The sequence below is a fragment of the Oryza sativa genome, chromosome 1 (genome assembly GCF_034140825.1).
Source record: "Oryza sativa Japonica Group chromosome 1, ASM3414082v1".
In the NCBI taxonomy this organism is placed as follows: Eukaryota; Viridiplantae; Streptophyta; class Magnoliopsida; order Poales; family Poaceae; genus Oryza; species Oryza sativa.
In genome coordinates, this window is record NC_089035.1 from 21,230,154 (window position 1) to 21,255,767 (window position 25,614).

General features: G+C 48.8%; 2 protein-coding genes across 2 annotated transcripts; one reads left to right on the plus strand and one right to left on the minus strand.

Annotated features, from left to right (window-relative positions):
• Window positions 1-2,625: 2,625 nt before the first annotated feature.
• Window positions 2,626-4,889, plus strand: LOC4325843 (uncharacterized). The gene is made up of 2 exons (XM_015770679.3): window positions 2,626-3,741; window positions 4,448-4,889. The coding sequence occupies exons 1-2, from the start codon at window positions 2,911-2,913 to the stop codon at window positions 4,490-4,492; spliced, it is 876 nt and encodes a 291-aa protein (XP_015626165.1). The 5' UTR covers window positions 2,626-2,910; the 3' UTR covers window positions 4,493-4,889.
• A 485-nt stretch (window positions 4,890-5,374) lies between these two features.
• LOC4325844 (ribonuclease 3-like protein 1) lies at window positions 5,375-10,922 on the minus strand. Its single transcript, NM_001401518.1, has 4 exons — window positions 10,355-10,922; window positions 6,895-7,035; window positions 6,519-6,808; window positions 5,375-5,767 (listed from the first exon to the last, which is right to left on the minus strand). Exons 1-3 carry the CDS (start codon window positions 10,739-10,741, stop codon window positions 6,566-6,568), a joined length of 771 nt encoding a protein of 256 aa, NP_001388447.1. The 5' UTR covers window positions 10,742-10,922; the 3' UTR covers window positions 5,375-5,767; window positions 6,519-6,565.
• Between the last annotated feature and the right edge of the window lie 14,692 nt (window positions 10,923-25,614).

The window sequence follows — 25,614 nt, forward strand, 5'->3', positions numbered from 1 at the left end:
ACCTAAACGAGACAAATTTCGTTGAAATTGACGAGCCGGCCGGTCGCATGATATCGATCACGCAAGTCCCACAAAACTTACTTTAACCCTTGGCAGTTGGTACCGAGTCACTGACTGACTGAAATACTGGCAGTGGCAAACTGACGTTTTGGCAACGGCAACGAATATATCCGAGAGACAAAGGGTCAGCCTTGGCTAATCAAAACGGTGGGAAAACGAATGGGATAATATGGAGAGATCTCGACAGGACGCGAAAAGCAGGGCCCCCGTACGTCATCCTGGGACGAAAAATTCTCCCATGGCAGGCCTGAGTTTAGTTTTAAAAACATCACATCAAAAAAAATTTCATATGCATGAAACATTAAATATAGATTAAAAACTAATTGCATGGTTAGGGGAGAAATCGTGAGACGATCCTTTTAAGCCTAATTAGTCTATGATTAACCATAAGTGTTACAGTAACCCACATGTGCTAAAGATGGATTTATTAGTCTTTAAAGATTTGTCTCGCGGTTTCCAGACAAGTTATGAATTAGTTTTTTCATTCGTGTTTAAAAACTTCTTCCAACATCGGTCAAACATTCGATGTTACATCTAAAAATTTTCTTTTCGCGAACTAAACAGCCCCGTTAACAAGTCAGCATGGGCTTAGCGTATGAAAGAGCATCGCGTTTGGTGGTCGCCCATCACGTTGTACGCTCAACAGCTCAAGAAGAGTGGCGGATCTGTGGGGGGTGGTTGATTCACAACAAGCTTGTCCATTTCATTCTAGACTCCAATACTGATTCGTCTCTCCGAACGGAACAACGCTATCTGTCACTGTATAGGAGGATCACCAGCTTGTCGTTATGAGATTTTTACAGTATAATAATACAGTTTTAGTACTATTGTATAGTAATATTCTTTTTATGGAATTTAATTTGTAATAATGGTAAAAAAATATAATTGTTGAATACTTGAATCAAAATCTGACATAGATAAATGGATTCATAGGTACGGTGAATCATCTCAGACGGTATTGATAGGAACGACCAGAATTAATTAGTACTCATATTGTCCTTTCATGCTAAAATATAAGATATTAAAGTAAACTAGAATACATCTTATCTTACTATTACAAATTTAAATAGTCTTAGTACTAGAATTTATAATATTAGGATGGGTTTCATTCAATACTAATAACTTATGTTTTGGGCCGAAAGAAGTAGTAAGGATCAAAATACTACACGGTCGTCTGCATACAGTTATGGATAGCCAAATGGTACATCCCGGTCATTTCCTATCATTATCGGAAGAGAATTGACATATCGATCCGTATCTTTTTTTAAATGCTCTTGCGGATCTTTGAATTTTATACGTGAATTCAGAAAAAAGTTAAAAGAAATAACATAACGTAAATAGGAACCTGTAATAATTAAACAGAGTAGAATTGCTGGATCTATATCATTGCGGGCAAATCAAGTGGCTTATATGTTTGGGAGTCAACAACAAGGGTCCAGCTAGACTGGTAGTCTAGAGCGCATATCCGTAGTGTGTGTGACGCGACTATGTAAACCCAACAAACCATGGACGTCGATGACGACGAGGTGGAACGACTGATGCTTATGCTCACGCTCAGAAATAGTCGGAAACAATATCATCTCTTCGAAAATAATTCTTTGACTATTTAATGGTGATTGTAATATGGTGTTAAAATAAATTAGAAAATTAAAATAAAATTATGCATCAGTATAATTAAAAACGTTCAGCGAAGTGAACATAACTTAATTAGTTTGGTGTCTTGCGGTGAAACAAGTCTATCTAGTTTCAAATTCTAAGCTTAACATGGATGCTCGTATTTACAACTATTTATTTTTTAGTGGTAAGCGACGTATCTATCAATAATATTTATGCTCTTATCGTTGTTACGACCCTCCAGGGTTGTAATCTTGTAATTTTTTTCCTACTCTATCAATAGAACTTCGCACCGTCTCGTACGAGTCGTTAAAAAAAATAATATTTATGCTCTTAATAGTAGGCGACGTACCTTAGTGAGGTGCTCGTAGTGACTTCGTCAATATCAAAATATATCAGTCCAGTCTTTTAAAATCATGTGTTGTCCTGCGTTTTTGACTGTGCTTCTTAAAAAAAAAAAAAGAAGAAGAACAAGACCAAGAAGCAACGTTCGAAAATGGTATCACTTATACGTTAGACGCTGCTCCGTCGTCGGTAGAGAGTTTGCATGACCGACCTGTAGCGAGAGCAAAGCTAGAGCAGTTACGCGCCGTGCCTACCCGTGTATCACCGCGATGAGGTACAGTACGTACCTCGCTACCGACCGACCGACCGACCGCCGCGCGCGTACTGGCTACACACACATACGCGCGGCGACAGCACGCACGGGGCACCGCCACCGCGACGCGACGCGCGCGGGGGGAAAGCTACCGTACGCGTACGCGCCCGTCCCTTCCCTCGCCGGTCCGCATGCCGCTGTCGCGTTGAAACCTTCAAACGCCGCCCTCTCCAACTCCAACAGTGGAGCGCGCACGCACGCACGCTGGCTCTGCTCTGTGCCGTGCGCATCATTCCATCGGTTTCTCCACCCAGCCCGGCCCAACCCCAAGTCCCCAACCCCCGCTCGTGGTTGGAAATTTTGGACTCCCACGACGTCGCGGTCACGCACGACTCCCATTTATCACGGTCACGCGAGCCCCCCTTCACACGCGCTACACGCTCCTCCTCCCACTCCCCGCTCCCCCGCACCATTCGTCTCGTGCAAGTGCAACCAGCCACTTGCGTGATGATATATTGACTGCTCCATCTCTCGTCTCGCGCTTCACTCCACATCTGTTTCCATCGCGAGCCACAGAGAGAGGGGGAGAGAGTGTGAGTGTGAGATCACAACTACTGTAGTGTTTGTGTGTGCGTGGGATGATGGGGACGGAGGCTACGGCGACGACGACGGTGAGCGGCGGCAGTGGCAGGGCGGCGCCGGCAGCGCTGTGCCTGCAGGCGGCGCGCGGCGCGTGGTCGCGGACGAGCAAGGTGCTCGACGTCGACGCCGCGTCGCCCACGGCGGCGCCGTCGCTCGGGTCCTCCGTCGGCGTGCCGTTCCTCTGGGAGGAGGCGCCCGGGAGGCCTAAGGTGGTGGTGGTCGCGCCAGAACACTTCGCGCCGCCGCCGCCGCTCGCTCCGGCTGCCGACGAGAGGGCACCTGTTTCTCACGGCGGCGAGGCTGCGCCTGCGAGCGGTGGTGACCGCGGCGACGGTGACAAGGCGCGACACGTCGTCGTGCCGCTCAAGCTGCCGCCTCGGTTGCAGGCTGCAGCGGCAGCCGCGGCGGCGGCGGATTCGTCGCTCTCCCCCAACACCGTGCTGCACGGCCCCTACGGTGGAAACAAGCCGCCGAGGCCGCTGACGAGGAGCGGGAGCACGGCGAGCCACCGGAGGAAGCCAAGCGCCGTCGGGGTGAGCCTCTGGAGGAAGGCCACGGCGGCGGCGAGAGGCAAGAAACACGACTACGACGCGGCGGCTCTGGACGCGTCGTGCCGCTCTCCGGCGTCGTCGTCCTCCTCCTCGTCATCCTCGTCGTCCTCGTCGATGTCCTACTTCGCCGACGACGACCACCGGAGGAAGGCTGACGGGCACGGCGACCCGGAGCCGGAGGCCGACGGCGAGGAGTGCGGCGCCAAGAGCACGGTGAGGATCACGCGGTTCAAGAGGAACAAGAGCCTCCCGAGCGTGAACACTTCGCACCTGTGGGTACGTGCGGTTTCCCGCCTTCCTCTGCTTTTTCTCTATGCGTTTGCTCTGTTTCCCGCAACTGAACTTGAACTCGATGTCCGAATGCGATTTTTTTTTACTCTGTTCTTCATATTACAGATTTTAACATGGAACTCCAAAAAATATTTCTGAGAAAAAATATTCTATTGTATGTGTTGTAATATTACTAGTTTATACTATTTCGTTCTAAAATATTCTAAAATATAAGAGATTTTGTCTACACATTTTGTATTGCTAATTTTTTTTTTATATTTTAAGACTCATTTAGTTATTACTATCGATTGGTTTCTAGAGAGTTTTTTTTTAGAACAAAATATGGGGTCAACAAGACATAACTTGTGCTGATTATCAATCAATAATTTTTTTTTGCGGGAGATTATCAATCAATAATTAAAAAACGATTTTCTTTAGTAGGGATTTTTGTGATCGACAAATCTTATGTGTTATTTTTTATATGATTCTTTGGGGTTAACAATGGACAGCACACATATATCATGTTTATAAGCACTAGAGATCTGAAAACCTGGATAGTTGTCTAAACTCTAAACTCTAAACAAGCACACTTCACACATCTTGCATTTTTTTTGGCAGTCTTGTACACATCCATTAATTTTATCTAGTGATATAGCTGGCGCAGAATATGTTAGTAATCTTGGCGACTAATCCAAAGTTGAACTTTGAGCAGGCAAGCATCCGCAGAAGCGTCAAACAGATTACTCCATGGAGCTAGAAATCCTGCAAACTCCCACGGTACAGTGTCACAAACTGTACCCAGACATGCAGATCAGGAATGCTACATCTGCAAAATGTTGAGCTCTGGAAATCACAAGGACATCCGGATGACAAAGCATTCGCTGCTCAGTGTAAAAGAAGAATTTTAGTCTGTAAATCTGTAATGCAAGGATAAAGGGTTAAGTTGCGAAAAAAAAGAGAAAAAGGTCATGTACTGAGTGAAAGAATTTAGAGAGTTAGATGAACCCTCCGCTCGTTGCTTCGGGAATTTCTTTGTGTACCCTTTGTAAATACCCCGGGATGCTCAGGAAAACAAAATGTAATAAACCAAACATTGGCTTGGCAAAGTCATTTGATCCCCTTGGAAGTAATATAAAGGGTTTATGACTGCAAAACTCATCATACACTCTGAATTCGTCGAATGGAAACTTGATTGCTTGATAGCATGAATAGAGATGGGCATAACTGGAAAAGTTCAATTTACAGGGATTATTTCATCCATGACATGATGACAATGAGCTTAAGCTTCATTAATCAGGACACAAGCTTGTTGGGCATTTTTAAGCCTCAGGCAGAAGCAAGAAACTGAATCCGGCAAAACTTGTTTGGCACATAAATATGCAGATATATTAGGTCGCCTGTTTTTAACATATAAAACATTGAATCTAATAAAATGTTGGCACCTCCCGGCATTGTCAAGCAAGAACATTGATTGTCTTAGAGTATTTATGCCAACTAGTTTGTACACATGAAAAATGAATTATGGAAAATTTTAGCTCAGGAACAAGAATTCATGCAAGGCCATGAGAAATGAATAGCTGAGCCCACCTGAAAAGCTATATGCTCTTTCATATCTAGGACACTGAGAGTAAGTCCATATGAACAAACATCACACATTCTTTAATAATATTACTTTACATGGTATTCTACATATACATTGGTTGAGTACAAACACAGATTCAGTATGACAAACCTCCATTGTACATAAGACAAAATACACTATAGTGTTCATCGCTCGACAAGATTAGGACACGCTTGGCCTGATAACCAGGGTACCAGACATCAATAGTACCAGGTCTGCATCAATTTCAATAGCCATACATTGATTTCACAGCTACTACTATCTAGCAGTGAACATGCCATGAAACAAACCTCCAGGCATCAATGTTCAGAGCTAGCATAGCATAGAAGTGCCTGCGCAATACATGAATATGTTCCATACCTGACCCACAAAAGTTCAGATCCAGCCACTATATATGGGCTGCTAGTTCACCTGTAGTTAGAAAAATTTTAGTTGCGCGATAGGATGATGCCTCACGTGGCACAAAGAAACCTCATGCAGCAGGAAAAGAAGAACAGGGAAAACTAAGACATCGACTCAAAATTTGTATTTACCGAATCAAGCAGCTATCTGAACCATCCAAAAGGTTTAACAATGGTTGAATGTAGGTCGACATAGTGAAATTTTACATGGTGTGTTAAGTGTATCTTAAGCAATTGGTTGAACGTTCACTCCGCTCTAGCAGACCTACATTACATATGGTTGAATATAGCTAGGTCGACATAGTGAAATTTTACAAAATGCCTGAATGTAAGGTTTAACAATGAATAAGAAGATTCGGAAAATTAATCTCCATTGTTGTGGACTTGGGAATCACTAAAGTAAGTAGTTGTGCAATTTTTCAAAATTCCAATTGCTTAGTTGAAATATCAATCCTCTCCATTTTCATTATATAGTGGTTGACAAGATTTGCAAGTGATTGACAGGTGGGCCTACTTCCCATCCTTGATTTTTCTTTTCTATGTTCCAAACATGCGTTTCCTATATTTTCTATTCCTCTTTTTTGCCATTATATCCTAATTTTACACATATGCCATTCTGTGTTTCTATAATTCCTGTGTTCCTAATTTTATAATTCATTTAGCTCTTAACCCTGACTTTGGAGGAATGAAATTTCAAGTTCCCAAGGTGTTGGGATGAAAAACAAAACTTGACTCGAGGAGATAATAGTAATCGTACTTACTGATTGGTTCCTGGTCGCCAATTTACTGTAACTTGCTGTGCTGCTCGTTAAGCTTCTTCTATTCTTATTGTTCTAAGCTTTCCAACCTCATCCTCTGAGCCGTTGCCAAGTCCACTAGTTGTGATCGCTTGCTCCCGGCCATCATCGACTACGTTTGCCACCTTCCTCCACGCCAATATTTTGATTTCCAAATCTTCCCTATGTTCTCCCCCTAGCTCATTCAACATGGACTCAGGATCTTCTAGTAATGCCTTTTTGGTGATAATTGGCTCACACAGCAACTTCGCAACCTACACCATACATCACTCAATATATAGGAACCATATCTACATTAATAAAAGCAAACATACAATATGAAAGAAGGCTGAAAATTAACCTTCTGGAGTACTTCAAGATCAAGCTTGGAATCAAGATAGACGGCACCAACAATGGCCTCAACAATATCAGCAAGCACCCTTGGACCCTCAATGGGGTCACCACTATATGGGCCTTCAACTGACTTGGTAAAACGGCTGACCTGCATCACAAATGCTATAGTCAGTAAGAGCATACGGCATACCAATCATCAAAGTGCACGGTACGGTTGGTCTGAATCTGTCCCCGATTGGGTTTTGTTTTATAAAACAACCATATTTAAAAAAATAAATAGTTTTCACTTACAACTTTATGGACTTTGTGGTTGAAATTTTTTTATTATTTCTCATTTGAGATCATACCCAAATATTCGTTTGAATATATATTTAGCTGAAAAAATAATAAATTGTTTGATACTCCAGCTATCAGCTATGAGTGTGAGGTGGGATTGTGCTAGTCTGCTACACTTAGGTAAAATAGATGACTTGGGTAAAATTCTTTTTCAGGCGGTGGCTAAACGCGTGCGAAAATGGCTTTCCACCGCCTGTAAATTAAAACATTTTTTTAGCGGTAAACGAAGGTGGTCGGTATTCAGTTGTTCCATAATAATACCTTAGTTCACCTTTGTATATAGTACTACTCCTTTGAGTTGCTAAGTTTAGTTACATCCCAAAGTCGAATATTATTGATCGGAGCGAGTTTGCATCTCATGCAAAGAGTTGTTAACTGGCCAAATAAAATTATGGATCGATCTACAACATATTATTTTGAGCTTATGATTAATGTTTATTTAAGCATATCAAATGCTTAGCACACAATATGAGTATCCAATTACGATTTGTTTGGCAAGAGAAGGGACGAGGAATGAGAGTCTTAAGGAGGGAGTTGATGGTGGGATTGGTTATGGGAGTTACATTTTTAGTCCTCATCCGTTGTTTGGTTTCACATCGAATTCTCTCCAAGTCTCACGAATTAACAGGCCTCCCCCAGGTAAGAGATTGGTGGGAATTGGACCTCTTAATTCCCCATCCCAAACCCCCTGTAATTCCTAAGTCTTTCAACCAAACTACAGACTTAAATTTCTAGATATCATAAACTCCCATTCCCATCACAAACACCCTCCAACCAAACAGGTCATTAAAGCTTTCTTAATTTCAGGGTATTCATGGGGAAGGTTTTGAATGTATATATGAAATTTAAGATTATGAAGAGAAAACCTAAATCTTACATCCCGATGTGTCGTTAAAGGCTCTAACGATGATAACAGTGTGAATCTACCATCCCAACTTATCACATCGTAAATTTTGCAAATGAACTTAATAATAAAATACAATTATATCCACATATAAAATTAAATAAAAGTGAATATTATCCATAGAAAAAGAAAAGATAGATAACATGCACATTTTATAAACAACTAGGAAGAAGCCAGCGCATATGCACGTGCCTCTTATCTATTTTCTTATTATAACCCTGTAAAATAGCTCATGGACTTTCATTACAAATTATCTTGCTATAAGTGGAGGAAAGAAAAGAGAACGGAGTTGACAAGAAAGAAAAGAGAACATAGTTGAATGTTCCGAACGACAAAAACACCTACAAAATTGCCTTGCTATAAGTGTTGGAAAAAGAGAAAGGACTTAAATCTTCCGAACGATAAAAATGCCTATTGGATTCAGTCATAAATCACTACCAGTACTGTTCCCTACTTCCCTCAAAATATAACGTGTATTAGCTTTTCAATGTCTTTAACATTATAGTTGACTTATTTTTTATAATATGCTATAGAAAAAGTGAATTTCACATCACATAAAAGTGCTTTCAGATATAAACATAATAATATGGAATACATGATACTAAACATATATATTAGTTTAGTCATTAGTCAAAACTTATGAATGCCGATTTTGCTAAAAGTACGGTGCCTTATATTTATTTTGACAAATGGAGTACTTATTATTATTATTATTATTATTATTATTATTATTATTATTATTATTATTATTATTATTATTATTATTATTATTATTATTATTATCTTGAAAGTTAGGCACCTTTTCATAGAGGAAATTGCAGTTATACCACCGAAATAAACCTAATACAAGATAATGTATTAAAAAAATCATCTTTGCTCCAAACTTGGCAATATGTTTTCATGTATCATTTTGTCTAAATCTGTGTAGAAGTATTGTAAAAATACCACTCCTGCCTCTTAGCAGGATAATACTGTTAAAATCAAACATGATCATGCACCGTGAAACCCTGGTTCGAGCATTGACATGCTTCTTGAGACCCACACTCATGTGCCCACTTAAGCTCCTCGTAGGTACAGAACCCATTAGGCCCCTTACATTGACTTGCTTCAATATTCTCACATGACGTGAAGTCCTAGTTCTCCTACGAAAACCATCTTTCGTGGCGGCTATTTTAGGTTTTCGCTAGCGGAATTTGGAGCCGCCACAAAACAAAGGGCAGTGAATATCAATATCCTCGCTGGCAGTCGTCTTAAGCCAGCCGCCAGCAAAGATCCATTTTTGCTGGCGGCTGTATTACAAACACGGATGACGTACAGAGTATTGGCAAAAACATTTTCAATTTTTATAATAGTAGAGATATATATATTAAGTGTTAATTAGCTAGAAAATATGAGAAGTTAGTTAGAAAATATGAGAGATTACGGACGGTGGAGGGAGTACAGAGTATGTACTACGCACATCTATTGATGGCCATAAGGCCTGAGGCCCAACGGCCCGGCCCAAGCACTACATGGCCCGACAGTTGGGCCGTGCCTGGCCGATGCCTTTGCATGGTGGGCTGGCCCGGTACTGCACGGTCGAAGAAGAAAAATAGTAGAAATATCCAAAATAGACTTAATCAGCCATATAAGACATGGTCCAAAGAGAAGAGGAATACAAAACAGACTTACTTCGGCCATATATAACACAGCCCAAAGAGTTGAGAGAGAAAATAGACTTATTAAGCACGATGGACTGTCGTGCCTTCGGGCTGGCCTGGCACGGCCCGAGTCATATTGGGCCGTGCTTGGGCCGTGAGTATAGCCCATTGGCTGGCACGGGACGGCCCGATGTGTAGGTCGGGCCGTGATGACCCGACTGACCTTGGCCCAGGGCCGGGCCGTTTGGTCATTGGCACAACCGCCGTGCGGGTGTGATACCGGATTTAATGGTTAAAATCATTGGGTCCATCTATTTAAAAGAAAATCAATAGTTAGTTGTATTTTTTTAATCATAATTTATAGGATTTTCTTCAATATATTGGAGTGCCATGTGGTGATTTAGAAGTATTTGTAGAGTGTCACATGATATCTTGGAAGCGTTTGTAGTAAGTTTAATACAGTAAAATTTTAGTATATAATAGGTAGTCCTATATTTTTTTATACTTTAATTAATCGATACTAGCAAAGTATGGATCCGCGAGAGAGAGAGAGTACAGAGGAAAGCAGAGGAGAGGTTCGTGCGTACTTCGTGGTCTTGAGGGGCGCAGTTGTAGCGCCGGAGCAGCGGATAGAGGCGCCGGCGGACGGCGACGCGGGCGAGCTTCTGGGTGGAGACGTTGGCGGAGCGGAGCACCGTGAGGTCCCCCTGGTCGAGGCCCGGGTCGTCCCGGTAGAAGATGGTGGCGAAGGCGAGGCCGAGCGCAGCGTCGCCGAGGAACTCGAGCCGCTGGTGCCTGGCCCGCCCGCCGGCCTCGTCCCTGGGGTGCACGCTGTGCGTCAGGGCGTCCTCCAGCAGCAGCGCGCCGCCGTCGCGGAAGCTGTACCCGCCCAGTGCACGCTCCACCTCCGCCCGCGCCGCGTCCCGGTCCGCCACGAACTCCGCGCCCGGCGCCGGATGCTGCTGCTGCTGCATCGTCGATCAGTTTCTGGGCGTTGCGACCGATCAAAGAAAGGATGGATAGATATGCATGGATCAAAGCTAGAGTTAGAGCTTTCGACCGATTGTTCGTATGTGGAGTACTGGAGTATATGAGGGGCTGGAATGTGGATTGATGGGCACTGCCACTAGCGTAGCTAGCCGGCGGGCGCCTTTCGGCAGCGACTTGTTTGCCCTTTGGATGGATAATACTGCACCCGGTGGTAGATCGTCCTTGTGTCGGCAGTGAGAGTGATATATATGCGACCACAGCTCGGAACACCACCAGTTCACCATGCATAATAGACTTCGGGACGAAGGCACTTGGGCACTATATATATACTCTCTCATGCATTAAACGTATCTTGACTGTCAAAAATAAGTCTTACTCTGTCTCGTTTACGGTTATAGAATTATTATAGTAAAAGAAAATACTTTCTAACATGGATCCAGCAATATTTTTTTCATGACATTATACACTACTATGGAGCCGGTCATTCATAACAAGTTATAACCCTTAATTATATGCGGGGGATGGACGCCTTGATCACAATGAGTGATCAGCGATATGAAAACCTCATCTATCGGATCCCCTTTCATCACTGATGATTTTTATTTCTGAAGGGTGTTAGTTTTAATTGTGACCCGTCGCCGATGTGGACAATGAGGAAAAAAAATCAGTTTATACAACACGGCCCATCACCGATATAAAATACCCGTGAAAATAAAACCAAAAATATCGATGATGACAATGAAATCGCTTTGCCCCTCCGAAGCTCATCGCCGCTGTCATAGTCATTGTCCCCATCACCATCGTCGCCGCCTACCAAAACTGTGTGGATGGCTAGATCTGATGGTCTCCAACCTTCAGGAAGCCAGATCTGGCACCTCCGAAGTGGTAGCGACCAACCCTGACCCTAAGTGGATCTGGCCATCTTGCCCATGGGGGCTTCGATCTGAATGGCGAAGAGGAGGGCGAATGATAGTAAAGTTAGTGAAGATAACGCCTGTCGGTGACATGGGACCGGGAGTATCATGACTAGAGGCATGAGGCAGACACAATCGCCCACGTGGCCTGGCACCGTCAGGGGGCGTCGGGCCCGAGGGTGATGTGTTCGCCCTCCTCTTTACCGGGAGTATCATGACTTAGAGACTTGAGGCAGACACGATCACCCACGTGGCCTAACTCCCTCGGGGGGGGGGGGGGGGGGGCGGGCCCGAGGGTGATACGGCCGCCCTTCTCTTTGTCTCCCCAAGGGGTCGGGCCGCTCCCGTCTCGGCCCCGAGGGCCGAAGCGCCCCGACCCCTTGTGGGTTTTGCGCCACGTATATGGGGTAGGTGAGCATGGCGGGGCTCACCTAACCACATTTATTGCAGTTTTGACGAGCGCGTCACGCCGCATGTATCGCAGTATAGCACGCTCGTTTATCCGGTCTGTGACCAGTCACAGACCGGTCAGATCATGGGTTAGGTGGCGACAGGCGGTCTGACGCACGCCTCGCCCCATCCCGTCAGGACGAGAGCCTCCAAGCACTCGTCCCTAGCTGGAGCCGGCGTGTTAGCTCCTGGAGATGGCACGTTGGTTCCGGTCAAATATATGTCAGGCTTCATCCTAACCATTACAGGCAAGATATTGTATGAAGAAGGGCGAACATGCAGATTGTTAAACTGACACGTGGTGGACAAGAATGACCGATTTGTGACCGGTCTGACAATGGTCAAGTCATCAGCAGACAGCCATCTTCCCACGTCGCGCCTGCCTCCGGCGGAAGTGGAGGTAGGTATGGGCCGTCCCGTCAGAAGGTCATTCGGACGGCGGCGATGCAAATCTCCGTCTGTTAATGAAGAGAAGTCAAATTGGAAGAAAGAGAGGGGGAGATGGTGCATGTGGTATCCCCTTAAGATATAAAAGGAGGACCTTGCCCACTTAGAGAGGGGATTGGACTTTTCCAGATTGGGAACCCAGAACGAGGGTGTCACGACCGGAAATAACCCAACGGGCATTCCTTACGTGCGTGCATTAATTCTTGTCCCAGGAGGCAAGGTACACCAAAAGTTGATACAAATCAGAGTTTAACAAGCGGAAGCGTAAATAGTTAACTTATTACATGGGCAGCGAAGGCCCAGCACACACAAAGACAAACGAGAAACAGCGGAAGACTAGGGCGACGACCACAGACGCTTGACGGCAGGCACGAGCTAGACACCGAAGCCTTCATCTCCAAGGAGCTCCTCTTCTGGGCTTTGGAAAAATTGAGCAAGACTGAGTACAACCACCGTACTCAACAAGACACACCCACAAATGCAGAATAAATGCAAGGGAGTACAAGGGAATTATAATGTAAGGGTTAGGGTTGCAGTAAACAGCATTTAAAGACATTTAGTTGCTCAAAGCTATTTTGTAAACACGATCCTAGAACTAAACAATATTATTAATCAAGGCCGTGAACCCACACGAACCTGCCTTAACCCAAGGCCTACGATGATTCAGACCGAACTGGCAACCCGACCCTGGGTCCCAGCTCGTCCTAAGCCAACCCAGGCCAACCATTCCACATTTTAGTTGTTAAGCAGGTTTTAAGAATTAAAACACTAACTTGGGTACATTGCTCGGCTTGCCCATAACCGAGGGCGCGGCTATTCGAATAGATTATACTCTGATCAGAGGTGTACATCTTTACCCACAAGACACATCTTCCTCACGTGTAACCACGTGCCACATACCACCACGGTATATAGACGGAAGACGTGACATAGTTTCCAACCCATCCTAGCCATAGACAAGAGTACCGACCCAATCCCACCTACGGCCGGAACCCCCGGGACAGGCAGGCAAGACTGAGCCCCTAGCAGCAGGGCACCAACCCTCTGCCAATGACATCTCGACTACCGGGCCGCAGCTCGTGTAGCCTTCATTTGCCCTGGAGAATGTCCATCGACCCCCGACTTCATCCATCTCCAATCCGTGTACTTTTGTTTATGACTAGACTGAGCCACAAACTAAGCCTTACCCACTAGACATGTGGAAGTACGGTAGTGCTTTGCAACAGAGGCCCGAAGACCGGTCCTTATATGGCCGAGGTGCTACTATCAAAACCATGCACCCCGAGCCCAGCCTAAAACCATTTTTGGGGATTTTGAATAAAGGGGGCGGGGTGAATCCAATTCCACAATACTCCAACAATTCCACAGTGTCCGGGTGATATGAATATTTCCCAAAGTCTAAAGTTGAAAAGCCACCTAATGTTACCTAATTAAATTGCGAAGCATCTACCTAAATTTAAACTAGTGGTGCCATGAGTAGAGTGTCCACTAGTTGAGGTTTTGTTTAATCTAGGGTGAACAAGGTAATAATAATAACAATAACAATAATAATATGGTCATAACAAAGGTAAATAGGCATGGCTAAATAAAACAGTGATAACGCGGGAATTTAAATAAAGCGATAATGCAATAATTTAAATCAACATAATTTTACAAACTGGGATTCAATATGTTCAAAGATGATGTGACTTGCCTTGCTCGCTTTCCCAAACGTCGGCTTCAACTTCCACGAAGAGCGGATCTTCCGAAGCTGCAGCGTCTACACGGCCAACGGAAAAGAAAAAGGCTTTTACTCTAATAAACTCCACATAACAGCAGAAACAAAGCACAAAAATGGGTTCTCGACTTCTTAAGGAAAAATTAGAGACTTGAACGGTCCAATTCCGAGTTCAAATGGCCAAGTTATGGCCATTTGAAGTTTATATGCTCTTTAAATGGATATTTGCGAATTTCTTCATTTAAATTTTAATTAAAAACCCATTTATTGCGCCAGCCGGGAGAGAGGGCGCGCGGACCGGGTCCACGGGAGTGGGGCCCACGCGTCAGCCTCTCGGTCCACGGTGGACCGGGAGCACGCGGCTGGCGGCGGCCGGCGCCGTGGGTCCCACGCGTCAGCCGCACCCGCGGGCGCGGGCGGCTGACGGCCGGGCCCCACCTGGCAGCCGCGGGGCGCGCCCGAAGGTGGCCTCGCCGGCACGGCCGACGGGAGGCGGCGCACTCGCGCCCCGATGGTCGCCGCCGGCGACCAACGGCGCGGCGGAGCGGCACCCGAGAGAGAGGAGGGAAGGGGGAAGCGAACGGAGCGGTCCACGGCTCACCCCGGGTCGACGAGGGCGGCGGAAGTGACGACCGGAGCGGAGGAAGACGGCGGCGCGGCTCGGGACTGCGAGGACGACGGTGCTCCGGCGGTCGACGGGCGAAACGGAGGCGCGGACGAGGTCGACGGGGACGCGGCGAAGCCGATGGAGGTGACGCCGAGTCGGGAGGAGGTCCGGAGCGACGACGGCGGCGAACCGGAGCTCGGCGGCGACGGCGGAGAGAAGGTGCGACGGTGCGGGCACAATTCCGACGGGGAGAGTGAGCGGCGAGCGACGGAAACGGAGGAGCGAAGCACGAGGAGCGATTATATAGCGCCGGGAGAGAGAGAGAACGGCCGGAGAGGAAGGAATCGGCCGCGGGGATCTCGGCTCCATTGATTGCGCCGGCGAACTTTGCGGGCATAAAATCGGACGAATCCGAGGGAGAGAGAGAGGGGAAAACGGGGGGAAAGAGAGAGGGGATCGTGGGGAATAAATTCCCCCTCATTATGGCGCGCGGGGACGGCGGGATGCGGCGGATTCGGCGGCGGCGGCGGCGCTAGGGCACGGGCGGGCGGCGGGCGCGGCGCGAGGAAGGCGATGACAGGTAGGCCCCACCCGTCAGCGAGGGTGGCGGGCGGGCCCGCCTGTCAGCGGCGCGCGCGCGGGGAGGAGGCCGATGGGCCGCGGGGGAGAGGAGAGAGAGGGAGGGAGAGTTGGGCCGAGCCGGCCCAAGAGAGGAAAGGGGGGGAAAAGAGGACTTCTTTTAGGGTTTTTCTTTTTATAAACCTTTTCAACTTTGTTTATTTCTTCTCAATTATTATTTGTGCTCTGAAAATTCCACTAAAATTTATTTACGCATTTTAGGCTTTTAGGAAATATACAAAAATCCTCCAAGCCTTATTTGACTTTTAAATTTGCACATTTTAATTGTTGGAGGCTTTCACATGAATTTTAATTATTCTATGCACAATTTCGAGGATGTATTTTAGAGTCGATTTGGGACGCGACAAACCTACCCCCCTTAAACGGAATCTCGACCCCGAGATTCGGAAGAACTGGCGAAGAGATCGGGATGGGCTGCCTTCAGCTCGTCTTCACGCTCCCAAGTAGCTTCTTCTTCGGCGTGGTTGCTCCACTGGACCTTGCAAAAACGGATTACCCGGTTCCTGGTCCTGCGCTCCATGGTGTCCAGGATTTTCACTGGCCTCTCCACGTAGGTCAAATCTTCGCGAACTTCAATTTGCTCTGAGTCGGCCTGCTCGGATGGAACTCGGAGGCATTTCTTGAGTTGCGACACATGGAACACATCATGCACGTTGCCCAAGGAGGCGGGCAGCTCCAACTGGTAAGCGACTTCTCCGCGTCGAGCAACGATACGGAAAGGACCCACATACCGAGGTGCGAGCTTCTCTTTCGTCTGAAACCTGTGTACACCTCGCAATGGCGTGACCCGAAGATACACAAAATCATCCACTGCGAATTCCAGGTCACGGCGACGGTTATCTGCATAACTTTTCTGCCGGGACTGTGCCACCTTTAGATTATCCCGAATGATTCTGACTTTAGCTTCAGCTTCTCTCAGGATATCAGTCCCGAACACTTGGCTTTCTCCAACTTGGTCCCACAATAGCGGTGTCCGGCATTTGCGCCCGTACAACGCTTCATAAGGTGCCATTTGTATGCTGGCTTGATAACTGTTATTGTAGGAGAACTCGGCATAGGGGAGACTCTTATCCCAGGTCTTCCCGAAATCTAGGACACATGCGCGAAGCATATCTTCTAGGATCTGATTTAGACGCTCGGTCTGCCCATCTGTCTGCGGGTGGTATGCGGTGCTGAAATTTAATCGGGTACCCAGCTCTTCTTGGAGTTTCTTCCAAAAGTGAGAGGTGAATTGGCTTCCCCTATCAGATACGATTTTCTTGGGAACGCCATGGAGACTCACGATCCTAGCGAAGTAGAGCTCCGCTAGTTTGTTCTCTCCATAGGTGGTCTTCACAGGAATGAATCGAGCTACCTTGGTTAACCGATCCACAACTACCCATATTGAATCATATCCGCCTTGGGTTTTTGGAAGTCCGGTGATGAAATCCATCCCAATTTCATCCCATTTCCATTCTGGTACTTGGAGAGGTTGGAGAAGTCCGGCCGGTCGCTGGTGCTCTGCTTTGACACGCTGGCACACATCACATAGGGCCACAAACTCTGCAATCTCCCGCTTCATGCTAACCCACCAGTATTTCTCCTTCAAGTCTAAGTACATCTTTGTACTGCCAGGGTGGATGGAATAAGGACTTTCGTGAGCTTCCTGAAGTATCAGCTGTTTAAGTTCTCTGTTATGTGGAACGCATACCCGCTTTCCGTTCCATAGGGTTCCGTGTTCATCCTCTGTGAAACCAGCGGCTTTACCCTGTTTCATATTCTTGAGGAGTCCATGCATGTCCGGATCGTTCTTCTGAGCCTCGCGGATTTGATCGAGCAAGATAGGCTTGGCTTCCAACGCAGCCAAGAATCCACGACCAACTATGCTTAGGTTCAGGGCTTCCATCTGTTGACTAAGTTCGGGTGGAATGCCACGGACGTTAAGAGTGTTGCAATGGCTCTTTCGACTTAGAGCGTCGGCAACCACGTTGGCCTTACCAGGATGATAGTGAATTCCCACATCATAGTCCTTGATGAGTTCTAACCATCTCCTTTGCCGAAGATTCAGATCCGACTGGGTGAAGATGTATTTCAAACTCTTATGATCGGTATATATTTCACAGCGATTCCCAATGAGATAGTGCCGCCAGATTTTTAGAGCATGAACCACCGCGGCTAACTCCAAGTCATGTGTAGGGTAGTTGCCTTCATGAGGTCGTAGCTGACGTGAGGCATAGGCTACCACATGACCGTCCTGCATGAGCATGCACCCCAATCCTTGGCGCGAAGCGTCACAATACACCATGAAATCCTTGCGAGTATCCGGCAAGATTAACACCGGCGAGGAAACCAGCTTTTCTTTGAGAGTTTGAAACGCCTTCTCGCATTGCGGGCTCCACACAAATTTCTCTTCTTTCTTCAACAACTGTGTCATGGGTCGAGCGATTTTGGAGAAGTTCTCGATGAATCTCCGATAGTATCCTGCCAAACCTAAGAAACTGCGGACTTGAGTGACTGTCTTGGGTTGCTTCCAATCGGTGACGGCGGTCACTGTTTCGGGGTCCACAGCAACTCCTTTAGCAGATATCACGTGCCCTAAGAATTTGACTTCGGACAACCAGAACTCACACTTGCTAAGTTTGGCATACAATTGATGTTCCCGCAACTTTCCCAACACCAGACGGAGATGGTGCTGATGGTCTTCCTCTGATTGTGAGTATATCAGAATGTCATCAATGAAAACCACAACAAACTTATCCAAGTATTCCATGAACACTTTGTTCATTAAGTTCATGAAGAAGGCAGGTGCATTGGTCAAACCGAACGACATCACCGTGAATTCATACAGTCCGTATCGCGTGGTGAATGCGGTCTTCGGAATATCTTCTTCACGAATACGTAATTGGTGATATCCGGAACGAAGATCAATCTTGGAGAATACAGTGGCACCTTTAAGCTGATCGAACAGATCATCTATCCGGGGAAGAGGGTACTTGTTTTTGATGGTGACCTCATTGAGAGCTCTGTAGTCGACGCACATCCTCTTCGTCTTGTCTTTCTTCTCTACAAAAATCACAGGAGCACCCCATGGGGAAGTACTCGGACGTATGTACCCCTTTTCTTTCAGCTCTTCCAACTGTCTCTTTACTTCGGCCAGTTCATTTGCTGCCATACGGTACGGTCGCTTGTACAGAGGAGTGGTTCCTGGAGCAAGATCTATCCGGAACTCAATCTCTCGCTTAGGCGGCATACCAGGTAGTTCTTCCGGAAACACGTCTCCGAACTCTCTGACGATGGGAATTTCTGACAGTCCTATCTGATGAAGTCCTGAACTTCTGACAGAGGTTGGGGGTGCAAAGAAAACAACCGGTTGTTCCGGCCCTCGGTACAGAGTGACAGTGCGTCTCGCGCAATCCACTACTCCTTGGAATTGAGCCAACCAATTCATCCCAAGGATCACATCCAAATTCTTGGTGTCTAGCAGAATCAGATCCGAGGAAAAAGGAATCCCCTGAATTTCTATAGGGACGGCAGGACTATAATACTTTGCTGTCATAACCCCTCCAGGGGTGGTGATGAGCAGAGGGTTCCTAAGCCTTTCTACCCCCAACTGATTTCTCCCCACGAATGGCACAGATATAAACGAGTGGGAAGCTCCAGAGTCGAACAAAATTGTAGCAGGGATGGAATGAACGAGGAACGTACCAACGATGACGTCTGGAGTTGTCAGCACGTCCTCGGCCGTCACGTGATTCACACGACCCCGAATGACATCCTTCCCGCCGTTGTTGGAGCGGGGAGGCGCTTGGCCTTGCTGACGCCTTGGCTTCGGGCATTTATCCGCAAAGTGCCCGGGCTCGAAGCAGTTGAAGCACAGACGCTGCTGACCTTGAGCGTCCCTGCGGCCTTGACCAGACTGCACAGTTGGCGTAGGAGGACGGGGCGCACGAGTCCCTTGCTGATTCTGCTGCTGCTGCGGCTGTGGGATGCGCACCACGAATTGAGGTCGAGGCGCGGAGCGAGGTTGCTGCTGCTGTTGTTGCTGCTGCGAGGAGGATCCCCCTGGATAGGGATTGGTGTAGCGGACCCTCTGGTTAGCACCCTGTTGATTGCGGAAATTCGCCAAGCGGCGCTTGTGTGACTCCAGTTCCTTGTGCTTGGCTTCCAAGCGGATGCTCTTGTCCACCAGACGTTGAAAATCCGGATAGTCCCCAGAGACTAGACGGACGGACAGCTCGGGGTCCATTCCTGCCAAGAACTTCTCTTGCTTCTCCTCATCTTCCCGCACATCCTCCGGAGCGTAACGGGCCAGATTATTGAACTCATGCAAATACTCCATCACGGAGCGGTTGCCTTGCTTCAACTCTCGGAATTCTCTTTTCTTAAGTGCCACGACTCCAGCGGGCACATGGGTTCTCCGGAAAGCGGCGGTGAAGCGAGCCCAAGTAATAGGTTGCCCCTCTGGTTGCGTAGCCTGGAAATGGTCCCACCAGAGAGATGCGGGCCCCTGCAGCTGATGGGCGGCGAAGACGACTTTCTCCTCATCGCTGCACTGCACCGTGTCTAGCTTTTTCCCCACGGCATGCAACCAATCCAACGCATCCACGGGATTGTTGGAACTAGAGAAGGTAGGTGGGCGGATGCGGAGGAACTCGGCGAGTTTAGAGTGTTGGGGAGGTGGTGGTGGAGCATTCTGTTGTGGCGGATTTTGGAGGTGGTGGAGGAAAGCGGTCATCATGTTGGCTTGCTGGGCGAGGATTTGGGTGAGAATGGCGTTGGTGTCTGGTGGTGGTGGTGGAGGCGGAGGAGGAGGTGGAGGTGGATTGCCTTGGTGGTTGTGGTTGCTGCCTTCGGGTTGGTTGCCATCACCGGTAACAGCATTTCTCCTGGTCGTCACCATCTGAAAACCCCACACAGAACCAGCAAACAGAGAGAGAAGCTGACAATTAAAACTAACCACCCACGACTACCATTATTCTTAAATTTGTTACTGCTATTATATTGGTTCATTAATGTTCAAGTTGCTTAGGCGAATAAAATAAGACAGGCTCCGACATAGTTATGCCACACACCGGCATAACCATGCCCCACACGACTCAACAAGAAGACAAACGAAAAAAAGAACACACGCGCAAGCCTACTAACTGCTCGTCTACTGCTGCGACGGGCCAGGACGGAAGGTGAGCAACAGCGCACCCTCCGTGCTACCAACACCGGAGGCTTCCCCCTCCTGGGGAACCACGGGCGCGGGCTCGGCACGAGGGGTCTCGACGAAGCAAGTCCACGCCAGGGACTGACGAACAAGCTCGGGCCTGGAGGTGCTCTTGCGGGCGGTGATCTTCTGGCTGCGGCAGACGCGGCGACGCTTGGGGCGGCAGATCTCTCCCTGGGCGATCTTGAGCTGATGCAGCTGCGCCTCCACCGCGTCGAGGTCCTTCTTGAGCTGCAGGTTCTCTTGACGCAGCTCCAGGATCTTCATGTTGTTCTCGACCATCCCGCGGCGCACCATCTGATGGAAGTCGATACGAGCCGCGTCGTACGCCTCCACCATGCGCGCTAGGTGCACGATGGTAGCGTCATCCTCCGAGCTAGCATCCCGGAAGGTGGCGTAGTCGCAGGCTCCTCCGCGGCGAGGGTGGTAGCGGTAGGGCGAGTGCTGCAACTCGTCCGGGTAGCGCTGGTGAAGAGTGCCGATGGCGAGGAGAGCGGCGTTCTGGCAAGCGGCGGGGAAGGAATCTCCACCCGCGGTGACTGCCAGCGAAGTCCGCTCGGGAGAGCCAGAGAGGATCACAGCAGTGACCTCCCAACCAGCGTGGGGCTCCGCGTCGTCTCCCTCCTGATCCGGAAGCGGCCTGGCCTGGTAGTCCACTCCATGTGGGTACCCTAAGACCACGCACATGCCCCGCAGCTCCAAGACGAAGCCAGTCATGTCCAAACCACGACGGGTGACGCTACCGGCCATCTACAAACAAAAACAAAAAGAGAAACAACATTTTAAAGGTCAGATTTTGACGATAAATGAAGCAGCAAGACAGAGAGAGACTAGACAGTTTTCACAAATAACAAAGGATTTTTATTTTTGAAAATATTGCTACGGCTTGGGATCTACGGCTCGTCCTAGGGTCAAGGATGGCTCTGATACCAACTTGTCACGACCGGAAATAACCCAACGGGCATTCCTTACGTGCGTGCATTAATCCTTGTCCCAGGAGGCAAGGTACACCAAAAGTTGATACAAATCAGAGTTTAACAAGCGGAAGCGTAAATAGTTAACTTATTACATGGGCAGCGAAGGCCCAGCACACACAAAGACAAACGAGAAACAGCGGAAGACTAGGGCGATGACCACAGACGCTTGACGGCAGGCACGAGCTAGACACCGAAGCCTTCATCTCCAAGGAGCTCCTCTTCTGGGCTTTGGAAAAATTGAGCAAGACTGAGTACAACCACCGTACTCAACAAGACACACCCACAAATGCAGAATAAATGCAAGGGAGTACAAGGGAATTATAATGTAAGGGTTAGGGTTGCAGTAAACAGCATTTAAAGACATTTAGTTGCTCAAAGCTATTTTGTAAACACGATCCTAGAACTAAACAATATTATTAATCAAGGCCGTGAACCCACACGAACCTGCCTTAACCCAAGGCCTACGATGATTCAGACCGAACTGGCAACCCGACCCTGGGTCCCAGCTCGTCCTAAGCCAACCCAGGCCAACCATTCCACATTTTAGTTGTTAAGCAGGTTTTAAGAATTAAAACACTAACTTGGGTACATTGCTCGGCTTGCCCATAACCGAGGGCGCGGCTATTCGAATAGATTATACTCTGATCAGAGGTGTACATCTTTACCCACAAGACACATCTTCCTCACGTGTAACCACGTGCCACATACCACCACGGTATACAGACGGAAGACGTGACATAGTTTCCAACCCATCCTAGCCATAGACAAGAGTACCGACCCAATCCCACCTACGGCCGGAACCCCCGGGACAGGCAGGCAAGACTGAGCCCCTAGCAGCAGGGCACCAACCCTCTGCCAATGACATCTCGACTACCGGGCCGCAGCTCGTGTAGCCTTCATTTGCCCTGGAGAATGTCCATCGACCCCCGACTTCATCCATCTCCAATCCGTGTACTTTTGTTTATGACTAGACTGAGCCACAAACTAAGCCTTACCCACTAGACATGTGGAAGTACGGTAGTGCTTTGCAACAGAGGCCCGAAGACCGGTCCTTATATGGCCGAGGTGCTACTATCAAAACCATGCACCCCGAGCCCAGCCTAAAACCATTTTTGGGGATTTTGAATAAAGGGGGCGGGGTGAATCCAATTCCACAATACTCCAACAATTCCACAGTGTCCAGGTGATATGAATATTTCCCAAAGTCTAAAGTTGAAAAGCCACCTAATGTTACCTAATTAAATTGCGAAGCATCTACCTAAATTTAAACTAGTGGTGCCATGAGTAGAGTGTCCACTAGTTGAGGTTTTGTTTAATCTAGGGTGAACAAGGTAATAATAATAACAATAACAATAATAATATGGTCATAAGAAAGGTAAATAGGCATGGCTAAATAAAACAGTGATAACGCGGGAATTTAAATAAAGCGATAATGCAATAATTTAAATCAACATAATTTTACAAACTGGGATTCAATATGTTCAAAGATGATGTGACTTGCCTTGCTCGCTTTCCCAAACGTCGGCTTCAACTTCCACGAAGAGCGGATCTTCCGAAGCTGCAGCGTCTACACGGCCAACGGAAAAGAACAAGGATTTTACTCTAATAAACTCCACATAACAGCAGAAACAAAGCACAAAAATGGGTTCTTGACTTCTTAAGGAAAAATTAGAGACTTGAACGGTCCAATTCCGAGTTCAAATGGCCAAGTTATGGCCATTTGAAGTTTATATGCTCTTTAAATGGATATTTGCGAATTTCTTCATTTAAATTTTAATTAAAAACCCATTTATTGCGCCAGCCGGGAGAGAGGGTGCGCGGACCGGGTCCACGGGAGTGGGGCCCACGCGTCAGCCTCTCGGTCCACGGTGGACCGGGAGCACGCGGCTGGCGGCGGCCGGCGCCGTGGGTCCCACGCGTCAGCCGCACCCGCGGGCGCGGGCGGCTGACGGCCGGGCCCCACCTGGCAGCCGCGGGGCGCGCCCGAAGGCGGCCTCGCCGGCACGGCCGACGGGAGGCGGCGCACTCGCGCCCCGATGGTCGCCGCCGGCGACCAACGGCGCGGCGGAGCGGCACCCGAGAGAGAGGAGGGAAGGGGGAAGCGAACGGAGCGGTCCACGGCTCACCCCGGGTCGACGAGGGCGGCGGAAGTGACGACCGGAGCGGAGGAAGACGGCGGCGCGGCTCGGGACTGCGAGGACGACGGTGCTCCGGCGGTCGACGGGCGAAACGGAGGCGCGGACGAGGTCGACGGGGACGCGGCGAAGCCGATGGAGGTGACGCCGAGTCGGGAGGAGGTCCGGAGCGACGACGGCGGCGAACCGGAGCTCGGCGGCGACGGCGGAGAGAAGGTGCGACGGTGCGGGCACGATTCCGACGGGGAGAGTGAGCGGCGAGCGGCGGAAACGGAGGAGCGAAGCACGAGGAGCGATTATATAGCGCCGGGAGAGAGAGAGAACGGCCGGAGAGGAAGGAATCGGCCGCGGGGATCTCGGCTCCATTGATTGCGCCGGCGAACTTTGCGGGCATAAAATCGGACGAATCCGAGGGAGAGAGAGAGGGGAAAACGGGGGGAAAGAGAGAGGGGATCGTGGGGAATAAATTCCCCCTCATTATGGCGCGCGGGGACGGCGGGATGCGGCGGATTCGGCGGCGGCGGCGGCGCTAGGGCACGGGCGGGCGGCGGGCGCGGCGCGAGGAAGGCGATGACAGGTGGGCCCCACCCGTCAGCGAGGGTGGCGGGCGGGCCCGCCTGTCAGCGGCGCGCGCGCGGGGAGGAGGCCGATGGGCCGCGGGGGAGAGGAGAGAGAGGGAGGGAGAGTTGGGCCGAGCCGGCCCAAGAGAGGAAAGGGGGGGAAAAGAGGACTTCTTTTAGGGTTTTTCTTTTTATAAACCTTTTCAACTTTGTTTATTTCTTCTCAATTATTATTTGTGCTCTGAAAATTCCACTAAAATTTATTTACGCATTTTAGGCTTTTAGGAAATATACAAAAATCCTCCAAGCCTTATTTGACTTTTAAATTTGCACATTTTAATTGTTGGAGGCTTTCACATGAATTTTAATTATTCTATGCACAATTTCGAGGATGTATTTTAGAGTCGATTTGGGACGCGACAGAGGGAGAGGCTGGCTCATACTTTGTAGTTCCTTCATACACGTATCCACCAAAACACAGGAGTAGGGTATTACGCTTCTCAGCGGCCCGAACCTGTATACATCGCCGGCGTCTTGTGTGCTTCCTGTCTCGCGAACCTTCCACAGATTGGGAGTTTAGAGTCTCACCCAGGGTCCCCGGCCGAACCGGCAAAGGGGGGCCAGCGCGGTCTCCCGGTGAGGAGCCCCACGCTCCGTCATCTGGCGCGCCAGGTAGGGGACTCTGCGAGTGATCTTCTGAGCTCTTGCACTCTTTCGTGTGCGCCAAGCTTTTCCTGTTCAGCCTCATGGCTGAGCAAGCAAAGGCGCACGACCTCTCTCCGAGTGTGAGTGGCGACGACGGGGAGCCGAACCCACGCCGTCGAGCTCGTACTCCACCGCCCCCTCCACGCCAAAGTCCTAAGCGGGGGGAGGCGCTCGAGAGGACCGAAGGATCCGCGACTTCGACATCCACAGGAGGTGGAAAAGGGCGGCGAGATGGGGAGCATCGCCTCCTCGTCTATGGTGACGGCAGCACGCCCCAGGGCGCGCTCCAAGCTGCGGGCGCGCTCCTACGTCACCCGCCCGTCGCCCATGACCCGGAGTCTCCAGCCCAACGTTGGCTGGACGATGTGGCCAAATTGGTCATGACTGCACGGCAGCGTCTAGATGCTGGTGGGCGGTCCTCCGCCACCAAGGCCTCTGGTGCTGCTACCACCGGCTCCGCGTCGTCAAGACGAAGGGCGCGGCGAGCGGCAGCCGCTGTTCGCCATTCGGCCACC